This window comes from Gekko japonicus, unplaced genomic scaffold (assembly GCF_001447785.1).
Source record: "Gekko japonicus isolate JY-2015 unplaced genomic scaffold, Gekko_japonicus_V1.1 scaffold1416, whole genome shotgun sequence".
NCBI classification, from domain to species: Eukaryota; Metazoa; Chordata; class Lepidosauria; order Squamata; family Gekkonidae; genus Gekko; species Gekko japonicus.
Genome location: NW_015175401.1, coordinates 290,548 through 308,218, shown reverse-complemented (window position 1 = coordinate 308,218; position 17,671 = coordinate 290,548). Strand labels below are relative to the sequence as shown.

The 17,671-nt window shown below is 46.7% G+C and overlaps 1 protein-coding gene across 1 annotated transcript in view; it reads right to left on the bottom strand.

Annotated features, from left to right (window-relative positions):
• Positions 1-17,671, bottom strand: part of TNKS (tankyrase, TRF1-interacting ankyrin-related ADP-ribose polymerase) — a 131,070-nt gene that overhangs the window by 17,369 nt on the left and 96,030 nt on the right. Inside the window, exons 13-16 of the mRNA XM_015425698.1 lie at positions 14,661-14,832; positions 10,036-10,115; positions 8,382-8,527; positions 5,770-5,935 (exon numbers count right to left, since the gene is read on the bottom strand). Of these exons, the coding sequence (XP_015281184.1) occupies positions 5,770-5,935; positions 8,382-8,527; positions 10,036-10,115; positions 14,661-14,832 (564 nt within the window). The remainder of the gene's footprint in view (positions 1-5,769; positions 5,936-8,381; positions 8,528-10,035; positions 10,116-14,660; positions 14,833-17,671) is intronic.

Sequence of the window (17,671 nt, the reverse complement as noted above, 5' to 3'; positions counted from 1 at the left end):
AACAAATCAGTAACCAATCTCATTGTTTCAGAGCTGACATTTACCCATTTCCAACAGTAGATGAGCCACCATATTTTTACCACCTGTAGTTTCTGGGATCAGAGTTGGTAAGGGCAGCCGACTCTCTGTTTCCAAATGGAGCTTCCAAATTCAGGACGTGTCACCTCTCAGGAGGGAAACGTCCACCCTCCAAGTAGATGACTGGGGAAGAGGAGGAGGAGCAGACTGGATTTGTCCCATGTTTTATGTTGGGGCATGATCAAAAACAACTAGATTTTGGGACTGGGAACCATCTAGTTAAAAGCAGTTTCTAGTCAGCCTGCAAGAGTCATGTCATGTATACTCCCATATCAGTTGTGTGGAATACTCTTCATACCTCCCACCCGTATCTTTCACATACGAACAGCCAACCTTATCCGAGGATGCCCACTTGCCCCAGATCCATTTTTTAAACAGACCACACCAAAGTGGCTCTTCCCATGTTTTATGTGGGGGCATGATCAAAAACAACTAGATTTTGGGACTGGGAACTATCTAGTTAAAAGCAGTTTCTAGTCAGCCTGCAAGAGTCATGTCATGTATACTCTCATATCATTTGTGTGGAATACTCTTCATACCTCCCACCCATATCTTTCACATACAAACAGCCAACGTTATCCGAGGCTGCCCACTTGCCCCAGATCCATTTTTTAAGCAGTGATTGAAACTGGCTGAAAGACTTTGTAGTGAGATTCGGGTTAATCTCACTCCAATGGGCTTCCCAGGCACTGTAAAATAAGGAAGACTGTCTGGAGGTTGTTACTGTTTGTTTAATTGGTTACAGATAAAGTGACAGCTTCTCTTCCTGTTGATGTTGCTGAATCCAGGCTTGGCAGCTGCCTGGGAAGCATCCCAATCATTTCAACAGGGGGCAAAACTCAAGCATAACAGCTTTTCTAAACAAATGCAAATAAACAGCACATTTTTATCATCAGAACGCAAGCATCAGAATTCTTGTTTGCAAACACAAACGAAGTTGAAATTCTTACAGCTTAGGAAAAGCTACCCAAGAATGGGGGGGAAACTTTACAGACGTCTAGTAGCTAGACTACGAAAAAAGGATCTTAAAGTTACTAATGCTATAATATATTGAACAATACTGGACATATAAGCAGACCATCCCAGGGAAAGCAGAGGACAGGAACAGTTGTTAGCTAGACAGAAAGAGCGGCAATTTATCAAAGCCAACAGGGACATATGTGGGCTGAACGTCACTCTTGCATGTTCAACGAGCAATGCGTGGGTCTCCCAAGGCCCATTCGTTCTTCTTTACCACTTATTTGTTAAATTCAAGAAACTGTTAAGAGCATTATGTCTTTCTCATGCTACCTTTTATGGCTTTTTGTTGGGTTCCAACCACCACAAACACCTACAAGCTCATCCTGAAATTCGTTGTGCGCCTACCACTGTATAATCCAGCTATGTCTGCAACACATACTATACCCCGCTTTAAGACTACTTCAAACAGTAGAGCTCAGGGGTCAGACCCAGACGAAGCCTGCAGTGGCCACTGGTTCCCCCTGTCCTGCTGCAGATCCCCCCTCATGCCATTCCTCAGGACCCCCCCCCACCGTCCTCCAGGAACAGCATCACATGGAGATCGGTGGGTTGTTGTTGGGGGCGGGCAGGCAAGGAAGGTCTACTCTGCCGTTAGAAAATTTATTCTGGCTCCAAACCTTTGGGCTTCACCTCCACATCCTGAGCCGTCTTTCCCCCCTTACCCCTATTTTTGGTTTTTATACTGAACCACCGGTCAGATGAAAAGTTCTAGACCTAACAAACTGTCTTGGTGATGGTTTGGTGATTCTAATTTAAAAGGTGTTACACAACTGGCTTGGGGATCTTCCTATCAGCCACTGCCCTGTATTTTATCAAGAGGGCGTCTCCTTGAAATTTGCTGGCGTAAAGTGCCACCAAGTCATCAGCCCCATCGTGAGGTTTTTCAAAGCAAGAGACAAACAAAGATGGCTTGCCATTGCTTTCCTCTGCATAGCAACTCTGGCTTTCTGGGTGGTCATCCATTCGAGTACTGACTGTGGCCAACCCTGTTAAGCTTCTGAGCTCTGGTGGGCTAGTCTGGGCTGCTTAGGTTTATGCTCCTTTAAACACATGTATGCTCCTTTGAACACTTTAGATCACTGAGAGCCAGTTTGGTGGTAGTGGTTAGGAGCGTGGACTCTAATCTGGGAGAACCGAGTTCGATTCCCCACTCCTCCATGTGCAGCCAGCTGTGTGACCTTGGGTCAGTCACAAGTTCTCTCAGAGCTGTTCTCTCAGAGCTCTTTCAGCCCCACCTACCTCACAGGGTGTCTGTTGTGGGGAGAGGAAGGGAAGGAGAATGTAAGCTGCTCTGAGACTCTTTTGGGTAGTGAACAGTGGGGTATAAATCCCTCCCCCCTCCTCCTCTGCTTCCTGAAATGTGTTTTGGGCAAGAGATCCACTTTTTCTTGTATATTCTATGTATTTATTTTACATCTTTCCACCAAATTAAGGTGTTCTTTAACATCACAGACTCACCAGACTCAAGCCTTTGCTATCCCGGATGACTCTCTACAATCTCTACTATAGCATTAAGTTCAGCGGCAAAGGGATTGGAATGTTATAAAAACAAAACACAGACGTTGTATGCACATCCGCATCAGCTGCACACTGGTGTACCCACTGCTGATTAAGGCAATTATCTTAATTAAATCTATTGTTTCACAAATAATTCCAAGAAAAACACGGAAGATTGGGGGGAAGGAGAAGAGATGTGGTTCTAATTAATTTTGATTGTTCCGTCCTTTCAGTTACTATTGATTCCCTTCAATTCGATTGAGTAAAAGCAGTTTCTGTCTCCATAGACTCCCTCCTGAGATGTTCCCTTTTTAACAAATGAATTGGCCAGTGGCTACGAGACTCTGGAACAGAAATCTGGATACCATGGCAACTAGCGAGAAGCCTGAGAAAAAGATTACTCAGTGTCAGCCACAAGTCAGATTACAGGTGCGGTGGGTTTTTCTCCCCCCCCCCAGAGAATGGGGAAGGAAAGAAAACAGCCTCTTGCTCGGTGTGGCAGTGCAGAACTGGATTTGGGGAGCTCCAGTCAGGAAAGCAAGGGATCCTCTCCAGGTGGTGTGAGGGAGGGTGCCTGAGGAATGGGCGCTTTCTCTATAAACTCCCTGGCCAATTCTCCTTGCAAAAATAACCTCAAACCGGATGACAATCACCATCCGCTTCCAGTTCTGTGTCTCTGTGGCTGATCGGGAGGGAGACAGAAAGGCGGGAATCTAGGAATGCAGGATGGAAGGAAGGCCACACAGACACACACCCTTTCGTGTTCAGAGGCAGGATTTTTCTCGGTCTCAGAAGATTGGGACAAACACAAAAGAAGAAGAAGAAGAAGAAGAGATTGGGTTTATACCCCACCCTTCAGAGAGCGCCTTGAGGCAAGTGGGCTGAGAGCTCTGAGAGAACTGCTCTTGGGAGAACAACTCTGAAAGAACTTGTGACTGACCCAAGGTCACACCAGCAGCTGTACGCAGAGGATTGGGGAATCAAACCCGCTTCTCCCTGATTAGAGATCGCAGTCTTACCACTACACCAAACTGGCTCCCCTTATGCCTTGTCTGTAGGCTTCCCAAAAACAGTCTGGTTGGACACTGCTGGAAACAGAATGCTGGACGAGGTGAAACCTGGTCCCAGTTCCCCTATGCTTGTGTGACAAAACAACATGAAGACACAGGCTACCTGCTTACAGAGTCTCCCCACTTGTACCCATTAAAAAAGCCCGGGTTGGCTAAAGGCAGTGCCTGCTAATCTTCTCTCATCTCCATGGCTAGATCAGTCGACAAGTGACCACTCCTAGCTTTTGCTACTCTGATTGGCTTTTCTCCTCTTGGTATCATGCAGCTTTGCGGCCAGTGGATATTGTTTGCATCTGGTGTGCAGCCTTGAGCGGGTCAGCCTAAATAAATAAATCTTCAAATGAGCATGAAATGATTCCTTGTTTTAGAGTGTGTGTGTGTCTCTTTAAATGTTAGGTTGCAGTGCAGTGAATACAGAGTAGATTGATTGAGAGTGACAAGTGGGGAGTGATTGGAGGATGAGAGAGTGTGGGAGGAGTTTCTGAAGTGGATCTGTGTGAGTGTCAGTCAGTCATTTATAGAAAAGTCAGTTAGATAAATCAGTTGGAATTGTTTAGTTAGAGAGTTCAGTCAGTGAGTGTTCTGATAGTTCTGTGTGGGATCTAAAAGAGTGAAGTATTATGTCTTAAAAAGTGAGACTCTAAAGATCTGGAAGGAAGTTAAAATTACCAAGAGCTTAGCCTGTGTGGCTGCCTATGTGGGAGATTCCTGTCAGAGTGGGATCTTAATGTCAAAAGGACAGTGTGTGTGATACATTTGACAGACATATTTACAAGTCCCTTATTCCCAAACAGTTACAGAATAACCAACCTCATATTTTGTTCTTATTTTAATAAATCATCTTTTGTTCAAGTTTATCCCAGAATTCAGCTCTGTCTTTCCTCAGGATCACATAGATCCCTGAAAAGCCCAGACTCTGGGTCACATTACCAACAGCAAAGGAGAGAAGGTTTGGAAGTCCTTAAATTCCTGGTGGCAGCAGAAAATACCCAGTTTACAAAAGCAAAGAACACATATAAAGTGAAAACCAGTCCTCCCAAAAAAGAGGACGCCACAGAGCATCTGAACACTTGAAGTTTCCCCAAGTTCGTTACCCTTCACAGGGAACTCTGGCCTTCGGGAGATTTAGGGAGGGGGGGGACGCTAAATTTCCCTCCCCCTGCAAATCTAGAGAGCCAAGTCAACATCCACACCAGAGTAAGGGCGTCAACTGGTCTCTGCCATGTTGGCAATTTGAGAGGGATGTGAAAAAAAACAGCAATCCTAGAATGCCAATCATTTTGCCACAGTAAAAAGGTTAAAAGTAGCACAAAGCAGTTCTGCTGCAGCGTCAAAACAAATGCCAAATTTGGAAATTCTCTCCATCAGGAATTGTTCATGATGTTTTATTCTGACGACTGCAGTTAAGCAGGTGCTGGTGTTGACCTTTCAAGTCTGGGACCTGCATACCTTCAGGACCGCCTTCTCCCATTAGACTCTGCCCACCCACTCTGGCCATCTGTGGAGGCCCTGCTTCAGGTGCTCCTGCCGTCTCAGCTTAGGCACGTCGCAACCCAAGAAAGGGCCTTCTTGGTTGTGGCACCAACATTATGGAATTCCCTCCCCAGGGAGATTAATCTGTCCTGTCCCCCCCATCACTTTCTTCCACGGGCAAGTGACATTCCCTTCCTGACCCTTCTTGTTGGTATTAACAGCTGATTTTATATACATGCACTGTTTTTAAAGTTGATTTTTAAGGCCTTTTTAATTGTTTGCCCCCTTATGCGTCCTAACGGGGCAGAAAGGCAGGATTACAAACGGTTTAACAACATAAAAATAAAACATTCAGCATATTAGAAGCTGTCACAAAGCCGGTACCGATGACTTCTGCACATGCCCATTATTCACTAAACATGGAAGTAATGTGCTCAGTTAGGATCGTCCATCTAGAGTCAAAGCAACAAGAGTGCAGCATCCAGAATTTGTTGCACTTTGCACATCACTATGTTTATGGCGCCCCCCGGAGGTTCTAGCACAACGCTGCATAAGGGCACCGCATGCTATAGAGTCCATAGACAAAGGGAACTAGATGGAAACAACTCAAAAAGAACTCCAAATTACATACTTTCAACAGAAGCTTGCAGATCTCGTATTTTCCCTTTGCCGCTGCTTCATGCAGAGGTGTAAACTTCCACAGGTCGGCAACGTTGACGGAAGCCCCGTGTCTCACCAACAGCTCTGCCACTTCATAGTGTCCGTACGAACAGGCGTTATGTAGTGGAACTAAGCCACTAAACGAAACAGAGGAATGTGTCAATGATATTGTTCCTATCTAAACAATGTAAAAACTGTAGCTGTCTTTCAGGATAATCAGCATTCTTCTCTTTCCAAAGAGATGTGACTACGCTAAAGAGGACAGAACTCCATTAGCACCATGTTGTAACAAGTGCTCTACAAGGAGTCACGACCAGAAGTAGTATCCATCTGCAGTTGAGCGTCGCATTATTATTATTATGGCGACAACAGCAAAAACGAGGCGTATTTTCCTGTCCCAACACATCTGTTCTGTGTTCTCCGACTGAGCTGTTCTGAGCAATAAAGGGAGTCATAAAGCCTAAAACTAGCCCATTGGAGATATTTAGGGGACCCTTGCACAACAATTCATACCTCGCAGCTAATCAGACGCAGCAATCAGGAGTTCACCAGTCTCTATTACCATACATCTTAACAGGACACATGGATAGGTAATATCCTTCACAACTGATGCTACCGAGTGCATTTCATACTCTGATATCTCTAAGTATGCAGTGATGCATGAAAAGCCACACACATTAGCAAGACATTTTGTGGAGAAAGTCTCTGGTGTGCATCCCCAGAAGTGGAAAACTGGGTCTGAACTGTGCCGCTTCATATTTGGGGGTGGGGGGGTTACACGATTAAATATTTCTCCATTAAAAAAAACACACATATGGAAAGTTGGCTATCAATTTAGGCTTCTCCAAGACATGCTAGAATTGTACTTGGAGGGAGTTTTCTGCAGGGAGGAGCACGTGATCATGTAACCCTTCTCCCCACACACACTGCTCTCTGAAGAGATACAGTGCAGACGGGAAGATTGCTCTGTGAAAATGACGCCTTAGATACCGCTGCCAGGATGGAGTGCAAGCCAGAGATGTCTTTAACCATCTCTTTTCTTCTTGAGTTACTTTCTGTTCTTCACAAGATATGATAATGGGAGTTTAGTGAATGGACCTCCCTTTGTTTTTCAGATTGCAAACAGAAGCCTTGGATTAGACCAATGGGGTGAGGGTTGAAAGGTTAACCCTCCCATTCGTGTGGGTGTCTCCACCCCCAAATCGGCATTTTCCCCAGGTGACCATATGACTTCTACAGTATTTTCAAATGCAAGAACAGGTTATCTCACAGATATGCCATATAAAAAAGAGGGGGTCATCTTACTTTCCCGTATAAGTTAGTTATGTCCAATAATGTTTCGGGGTGTCTTTTTAAGGAGATCAACATACATTCAGGGTACTCTTCCTTTTGAGTAAAGCCCCATTTTTCCATAGGGGCAAAGTGCAGGCGGGGAGAAAAAAGCATTAAAAATTGCCCACAAAAAAAGGGGACGGTTAAGCCTCTCTCCCCCATAGCACGGCCCCTACAAAGACCTGTAATCTCCACATCTGTGATTTGCCGCTCAATACACCATCCATGGATCTGCCACCATCCTACGTCAGTGAAGAAGACCTTCGTTCTCTTTCATCCGATGCTGACGGGCTGCTCTGCATGGAAACGCCTTTGCTGGACCCCTGCTTATCCTAGCTGGTGAAGGCGACCCAAGGGCAGCTCAGGCTTCCTTTGCACGGAAGAGTTGACGCCTCAATGCGGGAGTGAGTATGACCAACCTCTTCGAAGGAGGCGGCTGAGACTGCTCTGAGTGGCCCTGGCATCCTCTCCTTTGCCTGGAAACCACACCCTCCTTTGCCACTGGGTGGGGCTCCCTTCCCACCATTCTTTGTTGCAGTGGCCTTCTGTTCTGCTCTTGAGCCACTTAAAAAAAAAAGCTGCCAGGAATATGAAGCAGTGCCACCATCACCTGAAGTACCTATGGGGGGGGGGGCCTGACAGCATGGGATCTGTGTTGAGAAGTTCCACTGACTGGACTCTTATTTTATCCCCGTTGCTATTCATGTTTACATTAATTCACTGGGAGAAAACTGTCCAGAGGTCTGGAGCCAAAGGTGATGACCCCCCCACACACACTTCCTTTTCCCAACACAGCCGGGGGTACAGGCCTTGTCCAAAAATAGCATCTGGCAGTACTGCTTAACTAGACATGGACGAACGAGCTGAAATCCCAGAGTCTGCCTTGCCTGCCTGCAAGAAGGAAGTTTCCGCCGTACAGCAGAGGGGCAAAATACAGCGACTGGACATTGCAACATTTAACGAGCTGGGGATAAAGCTGCCAACTTCCAGGTGGCACCTGGAGAGCTCCCACTATTACAACTGATCTCCAGGCAACAGCGATCAATTCCCGCCGCCCCGCCCCCGGAGAAAATGGCCGCTTTGGAGGGCGGGCAGGATGGCATTGTGCCTTGCTGTGGTCCCTGCCCAACCTCTGCCCTCCCCAGGCCCCACCCCCAAAATCCCCAGTCCAGAGCTGGCAGCCCTATCTGGAGAAGCAGGAAACCCTTCCAACCACCCCGCCCAAAAGGTAATCCAGAGAAACCGAGTCACCCTTTATCCTTCGCGTGCACGTCCGCTCCGTGGTGCAGCAAGTACTCCACGACCGATACCCGGTTATAACCCGCAGCAAAGTGCAGAGGGGTTGAGTGGCGGCCCTCCAGGTCTCTGCAGTTCACATTTTGGGGGCTGCAAAGTTGCTGTGAAGGGGGGGGGAAATGCATAAGCAAAAAGCAGTGGGATTCATGTCTGAGAAGATCTCCCCCATTTTCAAGCCGTCACCTCCCACTCCAAGCGTAAAAAGGAGAGGGGAGCTGGTGAAAGTGACCCAAGGGTAGCTCAGGCTTTCTTGGCACGGGAGGGTGCAAAGGAATAATAAGATAAAGATTCAATAAAATAAGATTTAATAAAATCAATATCATAAAATTAGTAGTTTTCACTATGCTACAAGAGCAAATAAGTCACGGTAATCGAAAGGCAACATGATGGCTTAAAGCAAATGCAATGTTTCTTGGGGAGAGTGATGTGCCTCTGGGCCCCCTCCCTCCCACCGAACTCTCACTGCTTTTGACAGCATTTGATTCACTGCCCCCTAGATGGCTATACTACCCCCTCCCGAAATACTACCATTACGGATGTGGGCTATAAATACAGAACAGCAGAGCTGGGAACGCCTCCCTGGGCAGGCTTTCTAAATAGCTCTGCACCACATCTCCCCCTTCCCCCCACTCAAACCTTGCCTGCACTCACACACTGGCCAAGAGGGGCGTACTGTGCTACAGTTATAGTCCCTTTCCTTCACCCTCTGAATGCTTCCGTGCAAATGCTGGAGGCTCACTCAACTACACATGCATGGCTGCTGGGTTCTGAGACCCAGTGAGAATTAACGTTATCAGCAATCACCAACTCTAGGAGCCGAGGATGTGTCATTGCACTCCTTCGCAGCACTGAAATTCACACCTGTTGTCAAGCATCTCCTCAAACCGGGCTTGGCCTGACCACAATATTGGCGTAGTCCTCCCCCTCCCCCAAGCAGGTGGTTTAAAGAGACAGCAGCAGGGCCATCTGAGGGCTGGGTTGAAGTCTTCTGCCTTCTTGTCAACCCCCCCCCCCATAACTAGCAGCAGTCTGATGCTCTCACAAATCCACCCGATTTTTAAAAATTAATTATTCTGCTTTAATCTGGTTTACAGTATTGTAAGATATCTTGGTTGCCACTAGTGGCAGAAAGGCAAGATATAAACACACTAGATCAATACAGACCACTGCCTTCCAGCCCTCCCTTCCACATGGACACATCCACCAGCTATTAACTGTACGCTTATTCACACCCACCCTACAGCACTGAATGTATTATGACGTTCCTTGGCAAGTGAAAGACTAGTCTGGATCCCTTGCGGAACCCTTCTGTCCGGAGCCGAAGGCCACACAGAGCCAAGGGTGGAGAGTCAAAGCAAGCCACTCCCAACGCTGTAACTGCACTTATCAGTCGAGTCCCTCTGATTCCAAAACTAGTCCACTATCCCAGCTGGCACCTTGTTTGACCGCAGAAGGCATTCAAAGGGGGATTAATGAACGTACATGAACAGTGCATGCTGGTTCTGGATATGCTGGAACAGTTTAGGAGAATATCGGGTGGCTTCTACTTTTCTAGGCAGACCACACAGGCAACGTCGCCACAAAGCAGCTGTTGCCTGCACCTACTTACCTTCACAGTTTCCAAGTCTCCAGCTTTCGATGCCTCCAAGAGTCGATAATCCACATCTGAGGTGTGCACGGGGGTGCTCTCTGCATGACAGAGGAGAGAACAATAAGTCTCCCAAGAGTTATGGACACTGTAAGCAGTGTTCCCTCTAAGCTGAGTTAGTGTGAGCTAGCTCACGGTTTTTTACTCCCCGGCTCACAGATTTTTGCCTTTGCTCAGGAAGGATGGGGCTCCAGAGCAAGCTAATTTATGCAGCAGCCAAATCGCTCACTCACAGCTTTAATGCCAGTCGCTCACAACGTAGAATTTTTGCTCACAAGACTCCACAGCTCAGAGGGAACTACAGTCTTCAGTAATTACCCGGAACGTAAACGCAAGCCTTAAGTGCTGTTTATCATGTATTTACATACACATGTATGTCTGGGCTGCAAATGTCAATACCAAATGCTTCTGAAAGGTTAGTTTAATTCCCAAACCTCAGTGCACTCATCTCAATCTCTCTCTATATATATATCTATATATCTCTACCTTGTGAGCCAGTCTGGTGTAGAGGTTAGAGTGTCCAACTAGGATCTGGAAGACCCAGGTTCAAATCCCCACTTTGCCACGGTATCTTGTGAGGTGACCTTGGGCACACCCTCTCAGCCTAACCCACCTCACAGAGGTTGTTGTGAGGATAAAATGGAGGAAAGGAGAATCACAGCAGCTGCTTCGGGTCCCCATCAAGGACAAAGGTGTGGTATAAGCAAAGTAACTCAATACATAAATATGAGGAAAAGTCCGCCCCCCCCCCAGCAGCAGTGGTATGTCGTGAATTCAGGTAACTGATCATTCCTCATACTTTTACATATTTTAAATTTATACCCCACTCTCATACTGGCTCACAAATGCCTCCCTTTCAGAGTCTCCCTATGTAGCTTTAATGGCAGCTGCTGCATCAGACGACTCCTGTACCATTCCCTGGGCTCAGCCGACATCGTATCCTGACTTACCAGCTATATTAATTTCCATTAACTACAGTAAGGCTTCCTGTTTCTGACAGAATGTATGGTCAGACAAGCAACAGAGCAATGCCCTTGTGCATCAGACTGGGGAAACGGCAGGCAGGGGGCAAACAGGCGGGCACTTTCTGTCAGCATCATTAAAAGTTTCACTGTTTGAGAGAAAGGCCAGGAAGAGAGGCAAAAGTGCTGCGGTGCCGAGTGGCAGAGACGGCGGCACACAGAGGGTCTATTTTCTGTTCCGTGGCCCAGCCTCTTCCCTTCTGTCCCAAGCTGCCTCACGCTAATGGAAGGGCAGGGATTCTTTGTTTCGTTTAGCTCACTCGTTAAGTCAGTGTGGAAATCTACGACTGGAGCACCGAGACTGCTTTAACACAGGTGAAGAAGGGGACTGAGTATAATTTATACTTACTCAACAGAAAACAGAAGAGTATCATTTAAAAAAAAATTCAACATTTCACGGTTAATGGAAAATCTGGTGAACTCGGTTTCTAAAGCCATGTCAAGACCAGGTGGTAAGAGCTGCAAAGTCTGGGTCACCAGGAGGCTTGGTGTTTGTGAGCTCACAGCTGCAGCCCTAAAGGGTGACCGGGTAGCTGCTCAAGCAGTTCAACACACCTACAGGTGCGCCGGTAAACCACCTACAGAAGAGCTAGCCAGCCAATGGTGTTTCCGTCTTTCAGAACCAAAATTAACACACTCCTTCCAGCTCTGCCAGATCTCATACCAGGAGATGCTTTGGAGGGGGGGTGGGGACTGCAACAGAAAAGCAACAGAACCCCTGTGCCCCCTTGGACATCTAGCTCCAACAGCACTTCTCTGAACCCCACCCATCAAGTGTGAAAATGAAGCATCAAGGAAATTTAAAGGACATGAAACAAAGAAGTGAAAAACTGAGAAAACCCTGCCAGCCAACCGCACCATCGCTGACAACTGAGGCACAAGGCAGGAAAACATTTATCTACAGTCAGTCCCATAAACTATTATCCCCATACCTAGAAAGGTTCACACACAAAAGAACCCTCATTTTGATAATACATTGTCTTCCTTATCTCTCACTGCAAAACACCAATGTAGCAGGTTTTTAGGAGAATTCAGAATCCACCCCCCCCCCAAGTTTCCATCTCTCTCACTTTGGTTAGGCAGATATTCTCAGTTTCTGTAAAACGTTTCTGCTGGACTGACTGCCTTGTGTTGCAACACAGAAGGAAGGCTTAGGGGCAAAACCCCGAGCAGAATGTGCTCCCTCTTGCATTTCCTTGCTTTCTAGCTCTCAAAATCGCTCCAGTCTTATGCCTGGTTAGGCCAGGTGATTTGTACTTCTAGGGACCCTGCAGATTTTTGAATGTTAAAGTTAGGTACTCGACATATTCGCCCCAGTGGCTTACCATAGCTTACAGACTTCAATTTGACACCTGACCGGGGCAAGAAGGTACAAGTAGAGGATGAAACAGAAATTCGATAAAGAGCAAAGATGCCAGGGTGGGTGGGTGGGTCAGTGTAAGAGCAGAAGAATTGATAGAATTAGAGGAATTGATAGAATTACACAATGAAAAACATTCAGAGCATTGAACAGACACGGTTTGCCTTTTGTGGTCATTTTCATGGTTTTCAAAAAGTCCCTTCTGTGTTGATTTTCAACACCTGTGGCAAACACTGATGATGCTGCAGTGCTGCTTTTCTCAGCGCCATTTTCATCCTTCTTTATCTCGTGAACACATTAAATTGCCTTATACTAGCCCTGACCTGGGTAGCACAGGCAAGCCTGGTCTCGTAAGGTCTCAGAAGCTAAGCAGGGTCGACTCTGGCAAGTCCTTGGATGGGAGACCTCCTTGATACCAGAGGCAGGAGGTGGGGGCAGGCTTTACTCAGCCACCTTTGAGGGGGTGAACAAACATGTGGACAAGGGGGATCCAATAGATATTGTTTACCTTGACTTCCAGAAAGCTTTTGATAAAGTTCCTCATCAAAGGCTCCTAAGTAAGCTCAAAAATCATGGGATAGAAGGACAAGTCCTTCTATGGATCAAAAACTGGCTAATTAATAGAAAACAGAGAGTGAGTATAAATGGGCAATTTTCTCAGTGGAGGGTGGTAAGCAGTGGGGTACCGCAGGGATCAGTACTTGGTCCACTGCTTTTTAACTTGTTCATTAATGATTTGGAGATGGGAGTAAGCAGTGAAGTGGCTAAATTTGCAGATGATACGAAGTTGTTCAGGGTGGTGAAAACCAGTGAGGATTGTGAGGCACTCCAAAGGGATCTGTCAAAGATGGGCGAGTGGGCGTCAACATGGCAAATGGGGTTCAATGTGGCCAAGTGCAAGGTGATGCACATTGGAGCCAAAAATCCTAAATATAAATACACATTGATGGGGTCTGAACTGGCAGAGACTGAGCAAGAGAGAGATCTTGGAGTTGTAGTGGATAACTCACTGAAAATGTCGAGACAGTGTGTGACTGCAATAAAGAAGGCCAATGCTATGCTGGGGATTATTAGGAAGGGTATTGAAAACAGATCAGCCAATATAATAATGCCCCTATATAAATCAATGGTGAGACCTCATTTGGAATACTGTGTGCAGTTCTGGTCACCACACCTTAAAAAGGATATTATAGCTTTGGAAAAAGTGCAGAAAAGGGCAACTCGAATGATAAAAGGGTTGGAACACTTTCCCTATGAGGAAAGGTTAAAGCGCTTAGGGCTCTTTAGCTTGGAGAAACGACGACTGAGGGGAGACATGATTGAGGTTTATAAGATTATGCATGGGATAGAGCAGGTAGAGAAAGAGGTAGTTTTCTCCCTTTCTCACAATACAAGAACTCGTGGGCACACAATGAAATTGCCGAGTGGTCGGGTTAGAACGGATAAAAGGAAGTACTTCTTCAGCCAAATAGTGATTAACACATGGAATTCACTGCCACAGGAGGTGGTGGCGGCTACAAGCATGGACGGCTTCAAAAGGGAATTAGATAGGCATGTGGAGCAGAGGTCCATCAGTGGCTATTAGCCACAAGGTATAGATATGGGCTCTGGGGCAAGTGATGCTCTGTCTTCTTGGTGCTTGGGAGGGGTCAACAGTGGGAGGGCTTCTAATGTCCTGGCCCCACTGGTGGACCTCCTGATGGCACCTGGTATTTTTGGCCACTGTGTGACAGAGTGTTGGCCTGATCCAACATTGGCGTCTCTTATGTTCTTATGTTCTCTCTGAATATCCTCCAGGCCCCCAGTAGGGGTCAGTCACCAGAGGTCACCATGACCCAGTAGGGGCCCATCACATCACCTATTCCCTGATCTACAGGGAAAATCCACCAGAGGGGCCATGGCTCAGTGGAAGAGCCCCTGCTTTGCATGCAGAAGGCCTCAGGTTCAATCCCGGCCTCTCCAGTTACAAGGACCAAGCCGTGTGTTGCTGTGAAGGACCCCTGCCTGAAACCCTGGACAGTCACTCACAGTATGAGCAGACAATACTGCCTTGATAGACTGACGGTCTGATTCAGTCTCAGGGAGCTTCATGCACACGGTTATGCCCCTGGAACCATCTGTGTGCCAGGAGGATGCTCTGCCACGGAGCCATGGCCTCCTACCTCTGCTGCCCGCAACCCAGTTTTACCTAATACGATACCCACCGTTGAGTATCTGCTGCACAGCTTCGTTGCCCATCTGTGCCGCCGTGAAGCCTTGCAGGGAGATGATGGAAGGGTCAGAACCGTAGCTCAGCAAGAGGCGACAGGTCTGCAGGTGCCCTGCCATGGCGGCCCTGTGCAAAGCCGTTTGGCCCAGGGTGTCCAGTGCATTCATCTGGCGGAAGGAAGAGAGAGAAGATTCAGGAATATGCAGAGCAAGTAGGCCGTCCTGCGTGGCAAAGCTACTGAGCCCTGTCTCTTCTGTGCAGGGGGGGGAGGGGGGGTCGAGGAAAAGGAGGCTCTGCAGCGCCATAATTTAATTACGCCTCCTACTGTGCTGAGGCATTAACACCGCAGGATAATACAGGACCAATTAAAACCTTCCACTTATTATTTTAGGGGATTTCATGTGAAGGAGGTGATGGGTTTATGGTGGGTTAAAAAAAAACCCCTTCATTTCACAGTTATATACATGCTTGGAAACGCGAATGGAAGATTAATCATACTTAAAACGCCAGTCTCTGGCAAACAGAAATAGACGTATATGAGCAAATCCCTATTAGACATAAGGGGAACCAGTCAGGGGTAAATAATTACCTGAAGACCACTTAGAAGAAAATTGCCATTAGCTATCCTCAAAGGGTGACAAAAACTCTTAAGTAACCAATCGATAGATATTTTGAAAAAAATTATGGGGGGGAAAGGTTAAATCGAGGAGCAAGCTCACTGAGAGCAGATGTTCACAAGAAAGCTAATTACGGTTTTCCCAAATTCCGTCTACTGCCTCATTATTTATCCTGCAATCTCCCACCCCCTCGTGAAAATGTAATACTCAAGCAGCAGTGAAACGATGTTCAACAATATATAAGGAGGCCAGAAAGCACGGGAGCACAGCGTGCAGTGCAAACAGATCTTTCCAAAAGGCAGTATGAGGCACTTTTATGCAACGGAAATGCAGCAGAAGCCAAGCTGAACACTGGGACTCTCTGTGTTCCCTAAGGAAAAGCGCTCTCTCTCTCAGCGAGAGGGAGAGAATAAAGTAGGCAACTGCAGCATTACATTTTCTAGCTATTAAAATCAGTCATCTCTAAGTTACAGATGAATTGCAATTTGTTTTGCCAGTCTATGAAATATAACACTTTTCTGGATAGGGAGGCAATGACGAATAGCCATCCCCACCGCCCCCAGGAGTGAAATCACAAATACATGTTTAGAATATCGCCACAGGGACTAAAAAGTTATTGTGGATCTGGGGGAGGGGGAATGGGGGGGGAAGGGAACTTGTTAAGTAAGACGGGCATCTTGCACGACAAGCAGTCGGTCGGGGCTTTAAATGAGAGCTGCAGATCAGCAACAACAGCACAGCCTCCTACTCAAAACCCAAGCCAACGCAGTTCAGTAAATCAGGAATACACAGGTGCCTGTGTAAAAGGGCAATATTTTACAGAAGACTCCCAGCATGGAGAACAATGCGCCATTAAGCAAGATCACTATGCCTTTCAATTGCAAATCATGTGCATTTAAATCAGTTTCTATTAGGCGAAGATCGATCTCTCTTGCTATGACTGAGTAGGGGGAGGAATGGGAAAGGGAAAAGGTGTTTTTCTTCTTCTGCCTTCAAGAACCCTTATGCACTCTCTGTTATAGAAAGGCCTCCGGTCCAGGACTGGCAGCCAATCCCAAGCCTTCCTAATCAGTGGGAGGGGTGTGTGCAGGGCTCAATGGCATACCACTGAAGGGCATTTGGGGTAGCCACCCTCTAACTCAAATGTTCTACTGCTATACAGCAGAAGGTGGAAGAGATTTTTACCTCCTCCCCCCTCCCCCCCCTTTTCAAAGTGTCCGGTCTAAAGAGGACTACCAAATAGTCATTCTGGAACCCTTACAAAGCTATTCGCAGGCGGGGGATGCGCTGCAACATTTCATTACGGGCCCTCTCCCGCTCTAAACTGTGAGCAGAAGACTCTGAGTTAAAGCAACAAACTATCGTACTCAGTAAGGAATGTTATCCGACAGGCCACGGTGTTTCTCTAACAATCGGTATGCCTGGTGCTCACTTGAAGCTACCCCAGTCAAATGGACTGGGGTTATGCAAAAACAGTTCTGAATTTCCCTGCAGAACAGATTTCTGTCAGCTTTAACAGTGACAGAGTTATCAGCTCCGGAGAGGCATCAGATGTGACCACTGCGTGTTTTGCATGCTTCCTTCCTAGCCCGCTTGAAGCAGCTCATTTTAAAACCATCTTGTCAAATATTCTCCATTATTGTTCTATTTTTCTACATTCCTAGCCTTTCCCTTTTTAAAGAAAGCACACTGGTGAAAATCGAATGGGTGTATACTGTTGTTCAGTGTGCACATTTTTAAATTCAGCACTCTCTACTGCTTGTTGTGCAGTACGGCAAGACTCAGTGCTTTCTAAATTATTCCTTGTGTTCCATCAGTCATCTGCAACAGCTCAGCACCCGATGAACATTTTGGAAGGGGCCCATATTATTCTGTTCTGCCGAATATTATTCTGTTCTGGCAGTTCTGTACCTCTAGGAAGTAGATGAAAGAAGGGTACAAGATACATCAAGAAAGAAAAGTAGAAAATACAACAGGGAAAGGCTATGGCTCAGTGGTAGAGCATCTGTTTGGCATGCAGAAGGCCACAGGTTCAATCCCCAGCATCTCCAGTTAAAGAATCTGGCCATAAGTGATGTGGAAAACCCCTGTCCGAGACCCACTGCCAGTCTGAGTAGGCAATACTGACTTCTATGGACCGGAGGGAGAGGCGCCTAGTCCAACCCCCTGCTTAATACAGGATCAGCCTAGAGCATCCCTGACAAGGGTTTGTCCAGCCACTGCTTAAAGACTGCCAGTGTTCTGTTGCTTTCTAAACATTTACTTGCTGACACTAGGACCTGCTATGTATTTTTTTTGCATCATTTAATGTGTTATATTAATACTTCTGCTTTGCTTCAGTTCTGTTTCTAGACTTCTAGTTGGCTCTACAATTGTAATTCCTATGGCA